At 34.2% G+C, this 15,946-nt stretch overlaps 2 protein-coding genes across 3 annotated transcripts; both read left to right on the top strand.

The window, feature by feature from the left end:
* Nucleotides 1-2,023: 2,023 nt before the first annotated feature.
* LOC137836740 (putative disease resistance RPP13-like protein 1) lies at nucleotides 2,024-6,025 on the top strand. The gene has a single exon (XM_090301593.1). The coding sequence runs from the start codon at nucleotides 2,215-2,217 to the stop codon at nucleotides 5,557-5,559; it is 3,345 nt and encodes a 1,114-aa protein (XP_090157719.1). The 5' UTR covers nucleotides 2,024-2,214; the 3' UTR covers nucleotides 5,560-6,025.
* Nucleotides 6,026-9,469: 3,444 nt separating this feature from the next.
* LOC137836737 (putative disease resistance RPP13-like protein 1) lies at nucleotides 9,470-15,611 on the top strand. Of its 2 annotated transcripts, XM_090301594.1 has the most exons (6): nucleotides 9,470-13,071; nucleotides 13,319-13,474; nucleotides 13,569-13,796; nucleotides 13,939-14,026; nucleotides 14,115-14,224; nucleotides 15,107-15,611. In XM_090301594.1, exon 1 carries the CDS (start codon nucleotides 9,561-9,563, stop codon nucleotides 13,005-13,007), a length of 3,447 nt encoding a protein of 1,148 aa, XP_090157720.1. In that variant the 5' UTR covers nucleotides 9,470-9,560; the 3' UTR covers nucleotides 13,008-13,071; nucleotides 13,319-13,474; nucleotides 13,569-13,796; nucleotides 13,939-14,026; nucleotides 14,115-14,224; nucleotides 15,107-15,611. The 2 variants fall into 2 exon arrangements, with proteins under 2 accessions (XP_090157720.1, XP_068501548.2); XM_068645447.2 differs by lacking the exon at nucleotides 13,319-13,474.
* The last annotated feature ends 335 nt before the right edge of the window (nucleotides 15,612-15,946 follow it).

A 15,946-nucleotide genomic window follows, 5' to 3' on the forward strand; every position in this document is an offset into this window, starting at 1 on the left:
CAGATTTCACAACACATACATTCAAACATTTAACAGTTGAAAAATTATTTCCTTCAGGTTGGATTAGATGGATGGTCTCTCGTCATGATTATTGTAGTGTTGTTTTAAAACCTCATTAAGTATCCATTCTCAAACAATTCTGATTTTTCCAATAAAAAATGGTTTCTCTCCTGTTTTATTTCACATCCTTCTAATCTCTCTTCCCATTCATAAATAAAACCTAATTATATTTTACTATTTTATTAGCTCTCCTCTATAATCTCGAGATCCTGCTGCAACAAAAAGACTCTTGCTCTGCACTATTTTATTCAAAGAGTGGATTTAGAGTCTTTTCCCTATGATCTTCTTCCACTCCCTCTCACTTTGCTAAATGCAAGTGATTGTGCATGTACACTACAAAATATAAGAAGAGGAGATTTTCTTCCACTCCCTCATTAAGTTTTTATTCATAAACTTTATATGTAGCATAACATTCTAAATATGTAAACCAAGTACAAAATTTCTATCATGAGATTCAAATGTTCACATTATTTTCATTTCAAAAGAAAGATTTGATGTCTAAATGATAAGAAAATTATTATTTTTATTTAAATAATATATTAAAATTAAAAGTACTAAAAAAACTCCTAAAATTTATTTACGTGATCGATGTACCCTATTTCTCCTATAGGTCCTTCCAAAGTCGGTTTCTACGAATGTACCATGATATTATACAGAGAGAACAAGTAGAAGGGATTGAAATTGGGTTATCAGATTATGAGTTACCTAAACAGGTCCAGGGAAAACTAAAACACCTCACAGAAAGACTGAAGCAAAGTGAACATACATTCTTAGACCTTGGAATTGTATTTGATTTCTTGCTGAGTTGGGAAGTGGCATTGAAGTAGTGAGCATTGCAAATAGCTTTTAATTTTTTTATCTTTTCCTCTTTGGGTTTCTATTTGTTTATAAAATTTGTGTAGCAGTCACCTGATGTAGATTAGCTGTGTAAAGCTTGAGTATTTGTTGTACCTAAAATGGTCCTTGTATTTGTTAATGGAAGAAGCAATAGATATTTTACAATATACTTTATTATCTGATGGAAGTTCCAAAAACAACTAGAAACATGACTTACCTGTGTATGTCAGTGAAGTTCATGATATTAATGTCAACTACAAGACTATAATAATAGTTCAATATTAGTATTATGGTATTTTTTTACATGTTCTAAGATCAAGATGGTTTGATTTTCAAACTGGTGTAAAGTAAATACATATTGGAAGAAAGAAAGTTTAGTATTTTGGTTAGATGAGATAGGACTGTGCTCGTGTTGATTTTATAATTAAGATGAAAGGAAATCTAAGAAGTATGAATGAAAAACTCAACAATATAATGAACACTTAAATAAGAGTGACATAAACAAAAAGCTAAAGTACATAAACATGCATTAATCCAAATTGAATCCAGTTACTAATTTTCTCCATTTTGACCATCTGCAAAGATTGAACTAAGTAGATAACTGACTCTTAAAACAGAGAATAAAAATTTCTACAAAGAAAGGACATGGTTGCAACTACAACAAAGCATGTTATTCAAAAGGACTTAAAGTTGATGATGCTTAAAGAGATAATTGTTTTCTGTCTTCACTGTACTATAACTTGTCATATATAAATCAAAATATCATGAAAATCATCAATACCACTTATTTAAATGGATTGCTTAACAATCTCAAGAACTAAGATGACATTCAATTAGCCAGCTTAATCTTGACTGAACAAGTACATTAAAATAGCATAAAAATTACTATTGAACCAAATTAAAAAAATGATAAATAAAGAGACAAAGAAAGACGATAAACCAAATTAAGTACATCAACTAAATTTGCATGAATATAATATAATTGTTACATAAAAGATATTATTTGAACTACTGTCAGATTTCACTGATGATTTGTTTCATCTTATTCATGGATTACAATCATTCATGGACTTTTCTTATACGTAACAGTCAACAATTATTGCTTCACTGGGCCCACAACCCTCTTCCCATTCGTTCATTCATCACAACCGTTGAATGAATATCCAACAGCTCACATTTTATATTGGTTGAGTTGCCATTAAAGAAAAACATGTTCTTAAAGTCAACTCATCCTTTCTAACTACTCTTTTCATTCATCACTATACCATTCATTCCTGCACTCAATCCATTTCACTTCATTTCCAACTCCTTCCTACCATGGCAGCAGAACTTGTTGGTGGTGCTCTTCTTTCGGCTTTTCTTCAGGTTGCATTCGACAAGCTCGCCTCTCCTCAACTTCTGGACTTCTTTCGTCGAAGAAAACTTGATGAGAAGCTCCTTGGCAATTTGAACATCATGCTGCACTCCATCAATGCTCTCGCTGATGATGCTGAACTAAAGCAGTTCACAAATCCACACGTCAAAGTATGGCTTCTTGCTGTCAAAGAGGCTGTCTTTGATGCAGAGGATCTTTTGGGTGAAATAGACTATGAACTCACCAGATGCCAAGTCCAAGCTCAATCCGAACCTCAAACCTTTACTTACAAGGTATCAAATTTCTTCAACTCTACTTTCACTTCATTTAACAAGAAAATTGAATTAGAGATGAAAGAAGTCTTGGAGAAACTAGAATATCTTGCAAAGCAAAAGGGGGCTCTTGGTTTGAAGGAGGGTATTTATTCTGGAGATGGATCAGGTAGTAAAGTTCTCCAGAAATTGCCATCATCTTCTTTGATGGTTGAAAGTGTTATTTATGGTAGAGATGTTGACAAAGATATAATCATTAATTGGCTCACATCTGAAACCGACAATCCTAACCACCCATCAATACTTTCCATTGTGGGCATGGGTGGGTTGGGTAAGACCACACTTGCCCAGCATGTGTACAATGACCCAATGATCGAAGATGTAAAATTTGATATCAAGGCCTGGGTGTATGTTTCTGATCATTTTCATGTTTTGACCTTGACAAGAACAATTCTTGAGGCAATCACAAATCAAAAAGATGATAGTGGGAACCTAGAAATGGTTCACAAAAAGTTGAAAGAAAAATTGTCAGGAAGGAAATTTTTTATTGTTTTGGATGATGTTTGGAACGAAAGACGAGAAGAATGGGAAGCTGTGCGAACTCCTCTTAGCTATGGGGTTCGAGGAAGTAGAATTCTTGTCACAACTCGTGTTAAGAAAGTTGCTTCTATAATGAGGTCTAAAGTGCATCGCCTAAAGCAATTAGGAAAGGATGAATGCTGGAATGTTTTTGAAAATCACGCATTAAAAGATGGTGATCTTGAATTGAATGATGAGCTAAAGGAAATTGGTAGAAGGATAGTTGAGAGGTGCAAGGGATTACCTTTAGCTTTGAAAACAATTGGATGTCTTTTAAGCACAAAGTCATCCATTTCTTATTGGAAAAGCATATTGGAAAGTGAGATATGGGAGTTACCAAAAGAAGACAGTGAAATTATCCCTGCACTATTTCTGAGCTATCACTATCTTCCTTCTCATCTTAAAAGGTGCTTTGCTTATTGTGCCTTATTCCCCAAAGATTATGAGTTTGTGAAGGAGGAGTTAATTTTGATGTGGATGGCCCAAAATTTTCTACAGATTCCAAAACAGATTAGACATCCAGAAGAAGTTGGTGAACAGTACTTTAATGATCTACTATCACGGACTTTTTTTCAACAATCAAGTGTTGTAGGACGTTTCATCATGCATGACCTTCTGAATGATTTGGCGAAATATGTCTCTGCGGATTTCTGTTTCAGGTTGAAATTTGATAAAGGCAAATGTATGCCAAAAACAACTTGTCATTTTTCATTTGAATTCGACGATGTCAAAAGTTTTGAGGGTTTTGGGAGTTTAACTGATGCAAAAAGACTTCATTCATTTCTTCCTATCTCACAATATTTGACTCATGATTGGAATTTCAAGATTTCCATACATGATTTGTTTTCCAAGATTAAGTTTATACGCATGTTATCTTTCCGTTATTGTTCATTCCTCAGAGAGGTCCCAGATTCTGTAGGTGATCTTAAACATCTCCGTTCGTTAGATCTTTCATCGTGTACTGCGATAAAAAAGCTACCTGACTCAATATGTTTGCTCTATAACTTACTAATACTGAAGTTGAACCATTGTTTCAAGTTGGAGGAATTGCCCATAAATTTGCATAAACTTACCAAAATGCGTTGCCTGGAATTTGAAGGTACAAGAGTGTCAAAGATGCCAATGCATTTTGGAGAATTGAAGAATCTTCAAGTACTGAGTACATTTTTCGTGGATAGAAATAGTGAGCTAAGTATTAAGCAACTGGGAGGATTGGGAGGACTCAATCTTCGTGGAAGTCTATCAATCTATGATGTGCAGAATATTTTCAATCCTTTGGATGCCTTAGAAGCAAATGTGAAAGGTAAACACCTTGTGAAGCTAGAACTAAATTGGAAGTCGGACCACATCCCTTATGATCCAAGGAAAGAAAAGAATGTACTTGAGAATCTACAACCTCACAAACACTTGGAGCATTTGTTCATCTGGAACTACAGTGGTATAGAATTCCCAAGTTGGGTATTCAATAATTCTTTATCAAATCTGGTGTGCTTACGGTTGCAGGACTGTAAATACTGTCTATGTTTGCCTCCCCTTGGACTTTTGTCATCACTGAAAACCCTCGTAATTGTAGGGCTTGATGGAATAGTGAGCATTGGTGCTGAATTTTATGGGAGCAACTCTTCATTTGCATGCTTGGAGAGGCTGTTATTCTACAATATGAAGGAATGGGAAGAATGGGAGTGTAAAACTACTTCTTTTCCACGTCTTCAAGAGCTTGATGTGGTTGAATGTCCCAAACTGAAAAGAACTCATTTAAAGAAAGTAGTTGTTAGTGAAGAGCTCAGAATTAGGGGAAACAGTATGGACTCAGAAACTCTTACAATCTTTCGACTAGATTTCTTTCCAAAGCTTTGTTCTCTTACACTGAAAAGTTGCAAAAACATAAGAAGAATTTCACAGGAGTACGCTCATAATCATCTCATGAATCTAAATATTTATGATTGCCCTCAATTTAAATCATTCTTGTTTCCCAAACCCATGCAAATCCTGTTTCCGTCCCTTATCACACTGCGTATAACTAAGTGTCCACAAGTTGAGTTCCCAGATGGAAGTTTGCCATTAAATATGAAAGAAATGTCTCTTTCATGTTTAAAACTTATCGCCTCCTTGAGAGAGACTTTGGATCCCAACACATGTCTTGAAACCTTGAGTATTGGAAATTTGGATGTGGAGTGTTTTCCCGATGAAGTTTTGCTACCACCCTCTATCACCTCTCTACGAATCTCTTATTGCCCAAATCTTAAAAAGATGCACTTGAAGGGTATCTGCCACCTCTCCTCTCTCACACTTCATGATTGTCCCATCCTTCAATGCTTACCAGCGGAGGGTCTTCCCAAATCCATCTCTTTTCTTTCAATCTGGGGTTGTCCATTGCTGAAGGAGCGCTGTCAGAATCCAGATGGCGAAGACTGGAGAAAGATTGCTCACATCCAAACATTGATTGTTGGTTCATAAGATGAGTCACAAGTTCAAAATTAGACGTGCACCTATTTCAATTTGTCTGCACTCTATAATTTCCATTTTCCAAACAAGAGCAGCGGATGTTAAGGGACATTCTTAAACCTTAAAAGAAGTACATATGCAGGTGTGCAACAGGCTGAGCGAAGACAACATTATCTATCAGCAATGTTCAGAATATGAGTGTTAAGCTGCCAAACCCTCACGAAGTTCTTTGGTGACAACCAAACTGCTATGCATAATGAACACTAAAATGCATCCATCCATTTTAGTGTTCACCCACACAACATTGTCATGGTCCAATTTTAGTTTCCTTAAAATTCTGATCTTGAGAGTGATCTCATAGTTTTCTGTTTGTATTATAAGAGTACTAAGATTCAATATCTTGAAAAAAGAGAAGCAAATAAATGTAACACTACTGCCTATTAGAAAAACAACTTTATACTCAATTGGTTTAGTACAGTGAGTTATTGAAAACCTTCTGCTATATTTGTGTTCAATTCCTACCATAAGGAAAAAAAAATCATATTTAGCCCTCCATAAGATAAAACACAACTTGATATTTCATAATTTTTTTGATTCATGCACTGCTAGTTAGCATGAGTTCAACTAAATAATATAAATACCTGGGGTTAGAAATATCTTAATTTTAATTACTATTTTAAAACATCTTTTAAACGATACTTTGGCAATATGATTGTAGTCTTTCTCAGACAATTAACAAATACTCCAACATTGAATATCATGTTATAACCAATCAACATATTGAATATTTTCTTCTATCACACCAAAATGCACGCTACTATAATTAGGTTGGAATGACTAACTAAATAAATATAAGCCCACTGTTAAAGTAATGAAACCTTTGCAACACTTATACCAAATCAAGTTCGTATAAATTTAACCAAATTCACTACTTGCTTACTCTTAACTGTGCACAAACATATATGAGTGTGATTAAATATCTGTTTTTGAAATTCAGCTTTTTCTTTTATAGATATAAAATGAGTTTGGTTCTCGTGCTAATCAGGCTTTGATGGGATGTTGGGAAAAGTTGCAAATCGCTTCTCTCAAGTCTTGGATTCTAACTTATATATCTATTGGGAAACTTCACTTAATGTCAAATGCTTTTAAGCTGAAATCTAACATGGTGTAAGATTCTATACCTCATTTGCTAATCACCTACTAGTATTTATGATGGATACACTCATTCATTCTTGATTTTTAGGTTAATGATTTGAATGGAACACTGTGCTTATGCTTTTGTTTCTACCTTATTTCTTCCAAGAATCTTCACTGAATTTGGGACAAAACGCGACAAATTTCAGGTCAAACGGATGAGTACTCACCCACGAAAAAAATCAAAGAGTTTCACACACAAACGAACTTTCCTTTCAGCTCTGGCAGTGATGAATAAAAAATTTATTGTCAATCTTGTGGAACGAATCTGGAGCTCACATCTCAGCCAAAACTCAATAGACACAGTGACAAATGTCTGGTAATAATTTCAGGCAAAAATACCCAAGGAGTAAGGCATAGTAAGTCCCAGACCTAGAGTGAACAAAACAGGTTTTTGGAAAACGAAACGTCCTGGCTTCTTTTCCCCGTATCTTCTTTTTGTGATTTGTTTTTGGACGTGCCTCCTTACCTAGGTGCAAAAAACATATGAAAGTACTTTTGTAAATTTTTTCAGTGCTATACGGGCCCAGAATAAAATTGCAGAGAATAGGGCGAAATTTCACAAGTTTTGGTAGAGGATAGTCTTGGTTTGTACAAAATTTCTGAAAAATTCTTCCGAAATAGTTTTTTCCTAAAATTCCACGTAAGAATCTCCACTGAATTTGGGACAAAACGCGGCAAATTTAAGGAAAAACGGATGAGTACTAAGCCACGAAAAAAATCAAACAGTTTCGCTGATGATGCAGAGCAAAAGTAGTTCAAACATACACTTGTTAAGGCATGACTTTTTGCTGTTAAACAACTTTTTTTTGCCACTACATTAAACATAACATAAAAGAGAAAAGAAAAGAATACAAAACAGGGGAAGAGCAAATCAAAATCCATGTAAAAAATACACAACTTAACTATGGAATAAAGAAAATGGTGTTTATTATGAAAAAAATCCAAACTAAGGAGCATAACAGGGTACCATATAAAGTCTAACTTATTACCAACATTCAAATTATTCAATTTAGCAGCACAATTATTTCCTTCATGACCATTGATTTCAGTAAGCCTTTCAATTATTAACAAAGCTCTGAATTGTGCTAATATTAGGAATAATATTAAAAATTTAAACATATTAATATTAATAATATTATTAGTTTGATTAATAATATTAATACTAATAATAATAATCATAATTTTAATAATATTAGTTATATTAATGGTCCAGCTGCTTGTCTTTTTCATTTTTTTATTAATAATAAATAAATTAAATAAAAGAGAAATTTAGGAATGTCTCAATCCTTATAAAAAAAAAACCAGAGGAGGAAAGAGCTTACAAGATCAAAAGATACAAAACCTACACCTCATTGATATAACATGACTGTATTATCACATTCCAATATAAAAAGTTTTTTCCTTAATCAGTTTTGGCCTTCTATGGTTTGACATAAAAAAATGGTAATAGCCCTTTGGATTTGTGGAAATCAATGAATCACCCAGCCACTTAGCCACCATAACCCCTGCTGGTTGCATCCTTGAAGCACCTTAGGCTACTATTTGATGAACTGCTTGTATGACTTCACTTCTTTTGCTTACTTGGTATTGTGGGGACCTCATTAGGTATCCAACCACAGATGCAACTCAAAGAGAATATTACCAATGTAAGAACAAAGTCTCGTAGAAAGAAAGAAAATAGAACAAAACTATTAAACTAAAAATTATATATCTCCCTATTCATTCATAAGTCTCATATTTATAGATTTTTTTAGCTTGATCACTAGATTGAGCTAGGAGATTTTTGCTCCTTCCTTGAGTGTCCACTGGGACGTTTTAGTGATGAATTGTGGTCTACTTCACTTTTAACATTGTTGAAACTACAAGAAAGCATGTTATTCAAAAGGACTTAAAGTTGATGATGCTTAAAGAGATAATTGTTTTCTGTCTTCACTGTGATATAACTGCAGGGTATGAGGCTATAAAATTCTATAACTTGTCATCGATAAATCAATATATCATGAAAATCATGAATACCACTTATTTAAATGGATTGCTTAACAATCTCAGGAACTAAGATGACATTCAATTAGCCAAATAATTCTTAGGAAATGCTTTTGTAATATTGTGATACTCTCCATATTTTATACACTCATAATGTCTTTACATCAGGTACCATTTCAGAAAAACAACATTGAAAATATTTGCTTAATATTTTTTTAGGAAATCTTTAAGTTTTTTAAAATATCTCTTACATAAAGATAAAAATATATTCATTTATTATTTAGATTTAGGAAATTGAAATTGAGATATTGTTAAAACTATTAAACAAAATATTAGATATTTTGTTATATTTTACCCTGTATATAGAGTATATATATGAATAAATAAATCGAAACTCCTCCATATCATATATCTTTTATATTTTCAAAGTATATTAAGTAATAAATAAAGAGACAAAGAAAGAACGATAAACCAAATTAAGTGAATAAAGAAAGGATGCGAATTACTACATCTTTTAAATTTACATGAATATAATATAATTGTTGTATAAAAGATATTATTTGAACTCAGATATCCATTCATGGATTACAGTCATTCATGAAACAGTCATAATTATTGCTTCACTGGGCCCACAGCCCTCTTCCCATTCGTTCATTCATCACAACCGTTGAATGAATATCCAACAGCTCACGTTTTATATTGGTTGAGTTGTCATTAAAGAAATACATGTTCTTAAAGTCAACTCATCCTTTCTAACTTCTCTTTTCATTCATCACTATTCCATTCATTCCTGCACTCAATCCATTTCACTTCATTTCCAACTCCTTCCTACCATGGCAGCAGAACTTGTTCTTTCCGCCTTTCTTCAGGTTGCATTCGACAGGCTCACTTCTCCTCAATTTCTACACTTCTTTTATCAAAGTAAACTTGATGAGACACTGCTCTTCAATTTGAACACCATGCTGCGTTCCATCAACGCTCTAGCTGATGATGCTGAACTAAAGCAGTTCACAGATCCAGACGTCAAAGCATGGCTTTTTGCTGTCAAAGAGGCTGTCTTTGATGCAGAGGATATTTTGGGTGAAATAGACTATGAACTCACCAGATCCCAAGTCGAAGCTCAATCCCAACCTCAAACCTCCTTTAAGGTATCATATTTCTTCACTTTATTTAACAGGAAGATTGAATCAGGGATGAAAGAAGTCTTGGAGAGACTAAACAATCTTTTAAATCAAGTGGGTGCTCTTGATTTAAAAAAGTTTACTTATTCTGGGGATGGATCAGGTAGTAAAGTGCCACCATCATCTTCTTTGGTGGCTGAAAGTGATATTTTTGGCAGAGATGCTGAAAAAGATATAATCATTAAGTGGCTCACATCTCAAACCGACAATCCTAATCAGCCATCAATACTTTCCATTGTGGGTATGGGTGGCTTGGGTAAGACCACACTCGCCAACCATGTGTATCGTGACCCAAAGATCGACGATGCAAAATTTGATATCAAAGCCTGGGTCTCTATTTCTAACCATTCTCATGTTTTGACCATGACAAGAAAAATTCTTGAGAAAGTCACTAATAAAACAGATGATAGTGAGAACCTAGAAATGGTTCACAAAAAACTGAAAGAAAAATTGTTAGGAAAGAAATTTCTTCTTGTTTTGGATGATGTTTGGAATGAATGGGAAGCTGTGCGAACTCCTCTTAGCTATGGGGCTCCAGGAAGTAGAATTATTGTCACAACTCGTGATAAGAAAGGTGCTTCTATCATGAGGTCTAAAGTGCATCTTCTAGAGCAATTAAGAGAGGTTGAATGCTGGAATATTTTTGAAAAGCATGCATTAAAAGATGGTGATCTTGAATTGAACGATGAGTTAATGAAGGTTGGTAGAAGGATAATTGAGAAGTGCAAGGGATTACCTCTTGCTTTGAAAACAATTGGATGTCTTTTACGCACAACGTCATCCATTTCAAATTGGAAGAACATATTGGAAAGTGACATATGGGAGTTACCACAAGATAGTAAAATTATCCCTGCACTAGTTTTGAGTTTTCGCTACCTTCCTTCTCATCTTAAAACGTGCTTTTCTTATTGTGCCTTATTCCCCAAAAATTATGAGTTTGTTAAGAAGAAGTTAATTTTATTGTGGATGGCCCAAAATTTTCTACAGTGCCCACGGCAAGTTAGAGATCCCTATGAAATTGGTGAAAAGTACTTCAATAATCTATTGTCAAGGTCTTTTTTTCAACAATCAGGTTACGGGAAGTGCCCACGGCAAGTTAGAGATCCCTATGAAATTGGTGAAAAGTACTTCAATAATCTATTGTCAAGGTCTTTTTTTCAACAATCAGGTGACGGGAGGTGTTTCATCATGCATGACCTTTTGAATGATTTGGCCAAATATGTTAGTGCAGATTTCTATTTCAGGTTGAAATTTGATAAAACCCAATATATATCGAAAGCAACCCGTTATTTTTCATTTGAATTCCATGACGTCAAAAGTTTTGATGGTTTCGAGAGTTTAACTGATGCTAAAAGACTTCGCTCATTTCTTCCTATCTCAGAATTTTTGCACTCTGAATGGCATTTCAAGATTTCGATACATGATTTGTTCTCAAAATTTAAGTTTTTACGCCTCTTATCTTTCTGTTGTTGTTCAGACCTTAGAGAGGTCCCAGATTCTATAGGTGATCTTAAACATCTCCATTCGTTAGATCTTTCGAATACTATGATACAAAAACTACCTGAGTCAATATGTTTGCTCTATAACTTGCTAATACTGAAGTTGAATCATTGTTCAAAGTTGGAGGAGTTGCCCTTAAATTTGCATAAACTCATCAAATTGTATTGCCTGGAATTTAAAAAGACAAAAGTGAAGAAGATGCCAATGCATTTTGGAGAACTGAAGAATCTTCAAGTACTGAACATGTTTTTCATCGATAGAAATAGTGAACTTAGTACTAAGCAGCTGGGAGGACTCAATCTTCATGGGAGACTATCAATTAACGAGGTGCAGAATATTTTGAATCCTTTGGATGCATTAGAAGCGAATTTGAAAAATAAACACCTTGTGAAGCTAGAATTAGAATGGAAGTCGGACCACATCCCTGATGATCCAAGGAAAGAAAAGGAAGTACTTCAGAATCTACAACCCTCCAAACACTTGGAGAGTTTGTCAATATGTAACTACAATGGTACAAAATTCCCAAGTTGGGTATTCGATAATTCGTTATCAAATCTGGTGTTCTTAAAGTTGAAGGACTGTAAATATTGTCTATGTTTGCCTCCCCTTGGACTTTTGTCATCACTGAAGACCCTCAAAATTGTAGGGCTTGATGGAATAGTGAGCATTGGTGCTGAATTTTATGGGAGCAACTCTTCATTTGCATCCTTGGAGAGGTTGGAATTCCACAACATGAAGGAATGGGAAGAATGGGAGTGTAAAAATACTTCTTTTCCACGTCTTGAAGGGCTTTATGTGGATAAATGTCCCAAACTGAAAGGTCTGTCTGAGCAACATGATCTTCATTTAAAGAAAGTCTTGAGCATTTGGTCAAGTCCACTTGTGAATATTCCCATGACCAATTACGATTTCCTTGAAGCTATGATGATTAATGGTGGTTGGGACTCTCTTACAATCTTTATGCTAGATTTATTTCCAAAGCTCCGTACACTTCGATTGACAAGATGCCAAAATCTAAGAAGAATTTCACAGGAGCACGCTCATAGTCATCTCCAGTTTCTAGCAATTAGTGATTGCCCTCAATTTGAATCATTCCTTAGTGAAGGATTATCTGAGAAACCCGTGCAAATACTGATTCCTTCCCTTACTTGGCTGGAGATAATTGATTGTCCAGAAGTGGAGATGTTCCCAGATGGAGGTTTGTCATTAAATGTAAAACAAATGAATCTTTCAAGTTTAAAACTTATCGCCTCCCTCAAAGAGATATTGAATCCCAACACATGTCTTCAGAGCTTGTATATTGAAAATTTGGACGTGGAGTGTTTTCCCGATGAAGTTTTGCTGCCACGATCTCTCTCCTGTCTAGTAATCTCTGAATGCCCAAATCTTAAAAACATGCACTACAAGGGTCTCTGCCACCTCTCTTCTCTTAGACTTGGTGATTGTCCCAGCCTTCAATGCTTACCAGAGGAGGGTCTTCCCAAATCCATCTCTTCTCTTTCAATCATTGGTTGTCCATTGCTGAAGGAGCGTTGTCAGAATCCAGATGGCGAAGACTGGGAAAAGATTGCTCACATCCAAGAACTGTATGTTGAGTAATAAGATGAGGCACAAGTTCAAAATTAGACTTGCAGCTATTTCCATTTGTTTGCCACTTCCACAGGTGCTAATTCTCCACAATATCTCTTTACCTTTTCACTTACAATCTTCTTAGTTGCAAACAGTAATCCTATGATTGCCATTTTCCAAACAATAGCAGCACATGGTATACTTAAACTTGATTTTTAAATTAATAATATAATTGTAAGCCAAGATCCTCACTTCTTTAGCTGACTTCTCGGCATTCTGAACAGAGTCCTTAATTCTTTAGTGATATTCTTCATGACCCCTCATTCTCTCTTGAATAACAGATGATGAGATATTGTTTAATAGAGTAATTCAGCTTCTATGTTCAACAAAGTTTGATCTGGCTTCTCACTCAAACAAAATTACAATAGGAGTTTCAAAGTTTTGGTTTCTCCTTCCTTTCACCTCTCTATCTATCCATTCAACTAATTTTATCTTATGTAAGACCCATAAAAGAAAACAGTTAAATTACGGCTTTGTTGTAGTTTCTTGGATGATACGAATTGTATTTATGGGGATATTTTCCTCTTGCAGAATAATATGTAAAGGGAAAGATTCTGATATATGTAAAGAGAAGCCTTCAGCTTTTGGACTTACCCAGTTGTGAAAATTCCCATCATCCATTACGACTTCCTTCAACAAATATCGATCGATGGTTGTGACTTGAATATTCAGAAAATGGATGTGGACACTAAAACTTGTGAAGTGCAGATGTTGTAGCATGTGGTGTTTATTCTCCAAAGATTACTCTGTAGTTGGAAGGTATAGTTCCATCCATCTTTCTTCTTAATCCATGCTTGGTGCGTTAATTTAATAAAGTTTCTGACAAACAAAACAAACTTAACAGAATGAAGTTATTCACACCAGTTCTCATGTTCTTGATTATTTTTGAATGAAAATACAGGTTGATGATATATTGAAAAGGCTGTCCATGATAAAATGAAGCTAGGGGTATTGACCGGAGACAAGATGAAAAGAAACAGCTACATTGGGTACATTAAGAATGGCTTGTTCTGAATTCTGTTTCCAAGGAACTTGTATTAAATATAAACTAGTTTTATTTTCCTTTTCCTTTTACAGCTATGCTTTTGGTTTACTTTTAGATAAGACATTAAACAAATAATGATCACTCTTCATTCTTGAGATATCCTGCCATTGGAAAAACAAGGGAGAAGGAGTGTCCAGCATAGGTAAACTTGGAAGTTATTTCCAAATAATTTTTCTCTCTCTGATTTATATGTTTACACAATGATTTCTCAGGCCTCTCTTGAAATCATTAAGGGATTTGGCAAATAAAATTTTCGAAACAGAGTTCTACTATAAATAAAGGAAGTCCTTCAATTATTCTCTGAACATGATTTTGGAGAGGTCTTTACCTGCCTTTAAAAGATTAACATTCTGTGAATTCATAACAAACGAAGAAATTGAGGATTTTAATTCTATCTATGGAAGTATTTTGAAGAGTTTATTGGAAGTTTATTTGAGCTTATGACTCGTATAATCTCTATTATTTCAATAAGCTTCTTAGATAACCTTTTTCAAAAGAACTCCTTTTAGCTTATTCCATTATGTTCAATGCTCAAATTTAGAGAACAATAATAACTTAAGTTGTTTTCTTTTCATGAACACATACTTAAGCTACCTTTTCCACACTCACATGTGTATTTTTTATGTGTTATTTAACATGTGGTCTTAAAATGTGAACAGGACTTGGTGTATTATGTTAAATTATGAAGAAATTGAATTGTAGATAATCAACCAAGATGTGAAACGCCTACATTTGCACAATAGGGTATTGGTAAAGTTATCAGTACATAATCTAACTGTTAGAAGTGGCTGTGCTACTCCACAACATCAACCATTTCTCTTTTATTTTCTTCTTTTCTTTAATAAAAGTTTAAAGACTCTCAACAGCAACAAGGTCCATAATATGCTTACCCAATCTCCAATCCAATGCTAATGTATCGATGATGTGTTGACTTGTCTTTTGTAAGGTTTTGATTTTAAATTAATGATTTTATTGGAAGACAAGAAGCTTTACTAATCAATCATTCATACTATTTTTTTTACAGTATCCTTTTCTATATCTGGAGGAAGTAGAAGAGACCCTCTTTAGAGATCTTACTCTTCACCACTATGCTTCTAAGGTGGTTGTTTTTGAAATACTTATGGTCACAGTGTGTAGTGTGGACTGTGATATTGTAAGTCTTTCCAAAGTTGTTTCTACCAATGTGTCAAGATATGATGAAGAGAAAACAAGTAGAAGGGTTTGAAATTAGATGATCAGAGGATGAGTACCTAAACAAGTCCAGGGAAAACTACTACATCTGATAGAGAGATTGAAGCAATGGGAGTTGTGAAATGTAAATGCTTCTAAGCATCCATTCTTAGAATTTGAAATTGTACATGCTTTTCTTACTGAGGTAGGAAATAGCATTCAAGTTGTTTGTGAACATGGCATGTAACTTGTATTTTTTATTGCTTTTGTTTCCATCTAGTCACTCTGTATATGAAAAAAAACGTTCTGGTTAGAACTGATGTCAACGGTTGAAACCAAATTTTCTTTCATTTATCTCATATGCTTGGATATGGACATGCATATCTATCATCTTTCTTTCTAAACTTCTGTGCCGTCCATACCAAAATACAGAAAAAAAAGTGGTGAACTATATTACTTCAGGATAATAATTGAATCAGAAAATGATGAAAGAAGAACTATTTATTGAAAGTACATAAATTGAATCATTGGTTTTTGAGAGGCCTTCACTATCCTTCATCTCAGAATGTATAACTAAATTCTACAAAAACTGGTTTACATGATGAAGATTTCCTTCACACATTATTATGTTGATATTATCTCTGTTTGATGTAGGACTTGATTTTTCCTGTACTTCACTATTACCTACATGCTT

Source organism: Phaseolus vulgaris, chromosome 4 (assembly GCF_051622355.1).
Source record: "Phaseolus vulgaris cultivar YP4 chromosome 4, ASM5162235v1, whole genome shotgun sequence".
Lineage (NCBI taxonomy): Eukaryota > Viridiplantae > Streptophyta > Magnoliopsida > Fabales > Fabaceae > Phaseolus > Phaseolus vulgaris.

What these genes read in the sequence shown, in the direction of transcription:
- LOC137836740 (XM_090301593.1), top strand. Translation starts at nt 2,215, where the DNA reads ATGGCAGCAGAACTTGTTGGTGGTGCTCTTCTTTCGGCTTTTCTTCAG.
- LOC137836737 (XM_090301594.1), top strand. Translation starts at nt 9,561, where the DNA reads ATGGCAGCAGAACTTGTTCTTTCCGCCTTTCTTCAGGTTGCATTCGAC.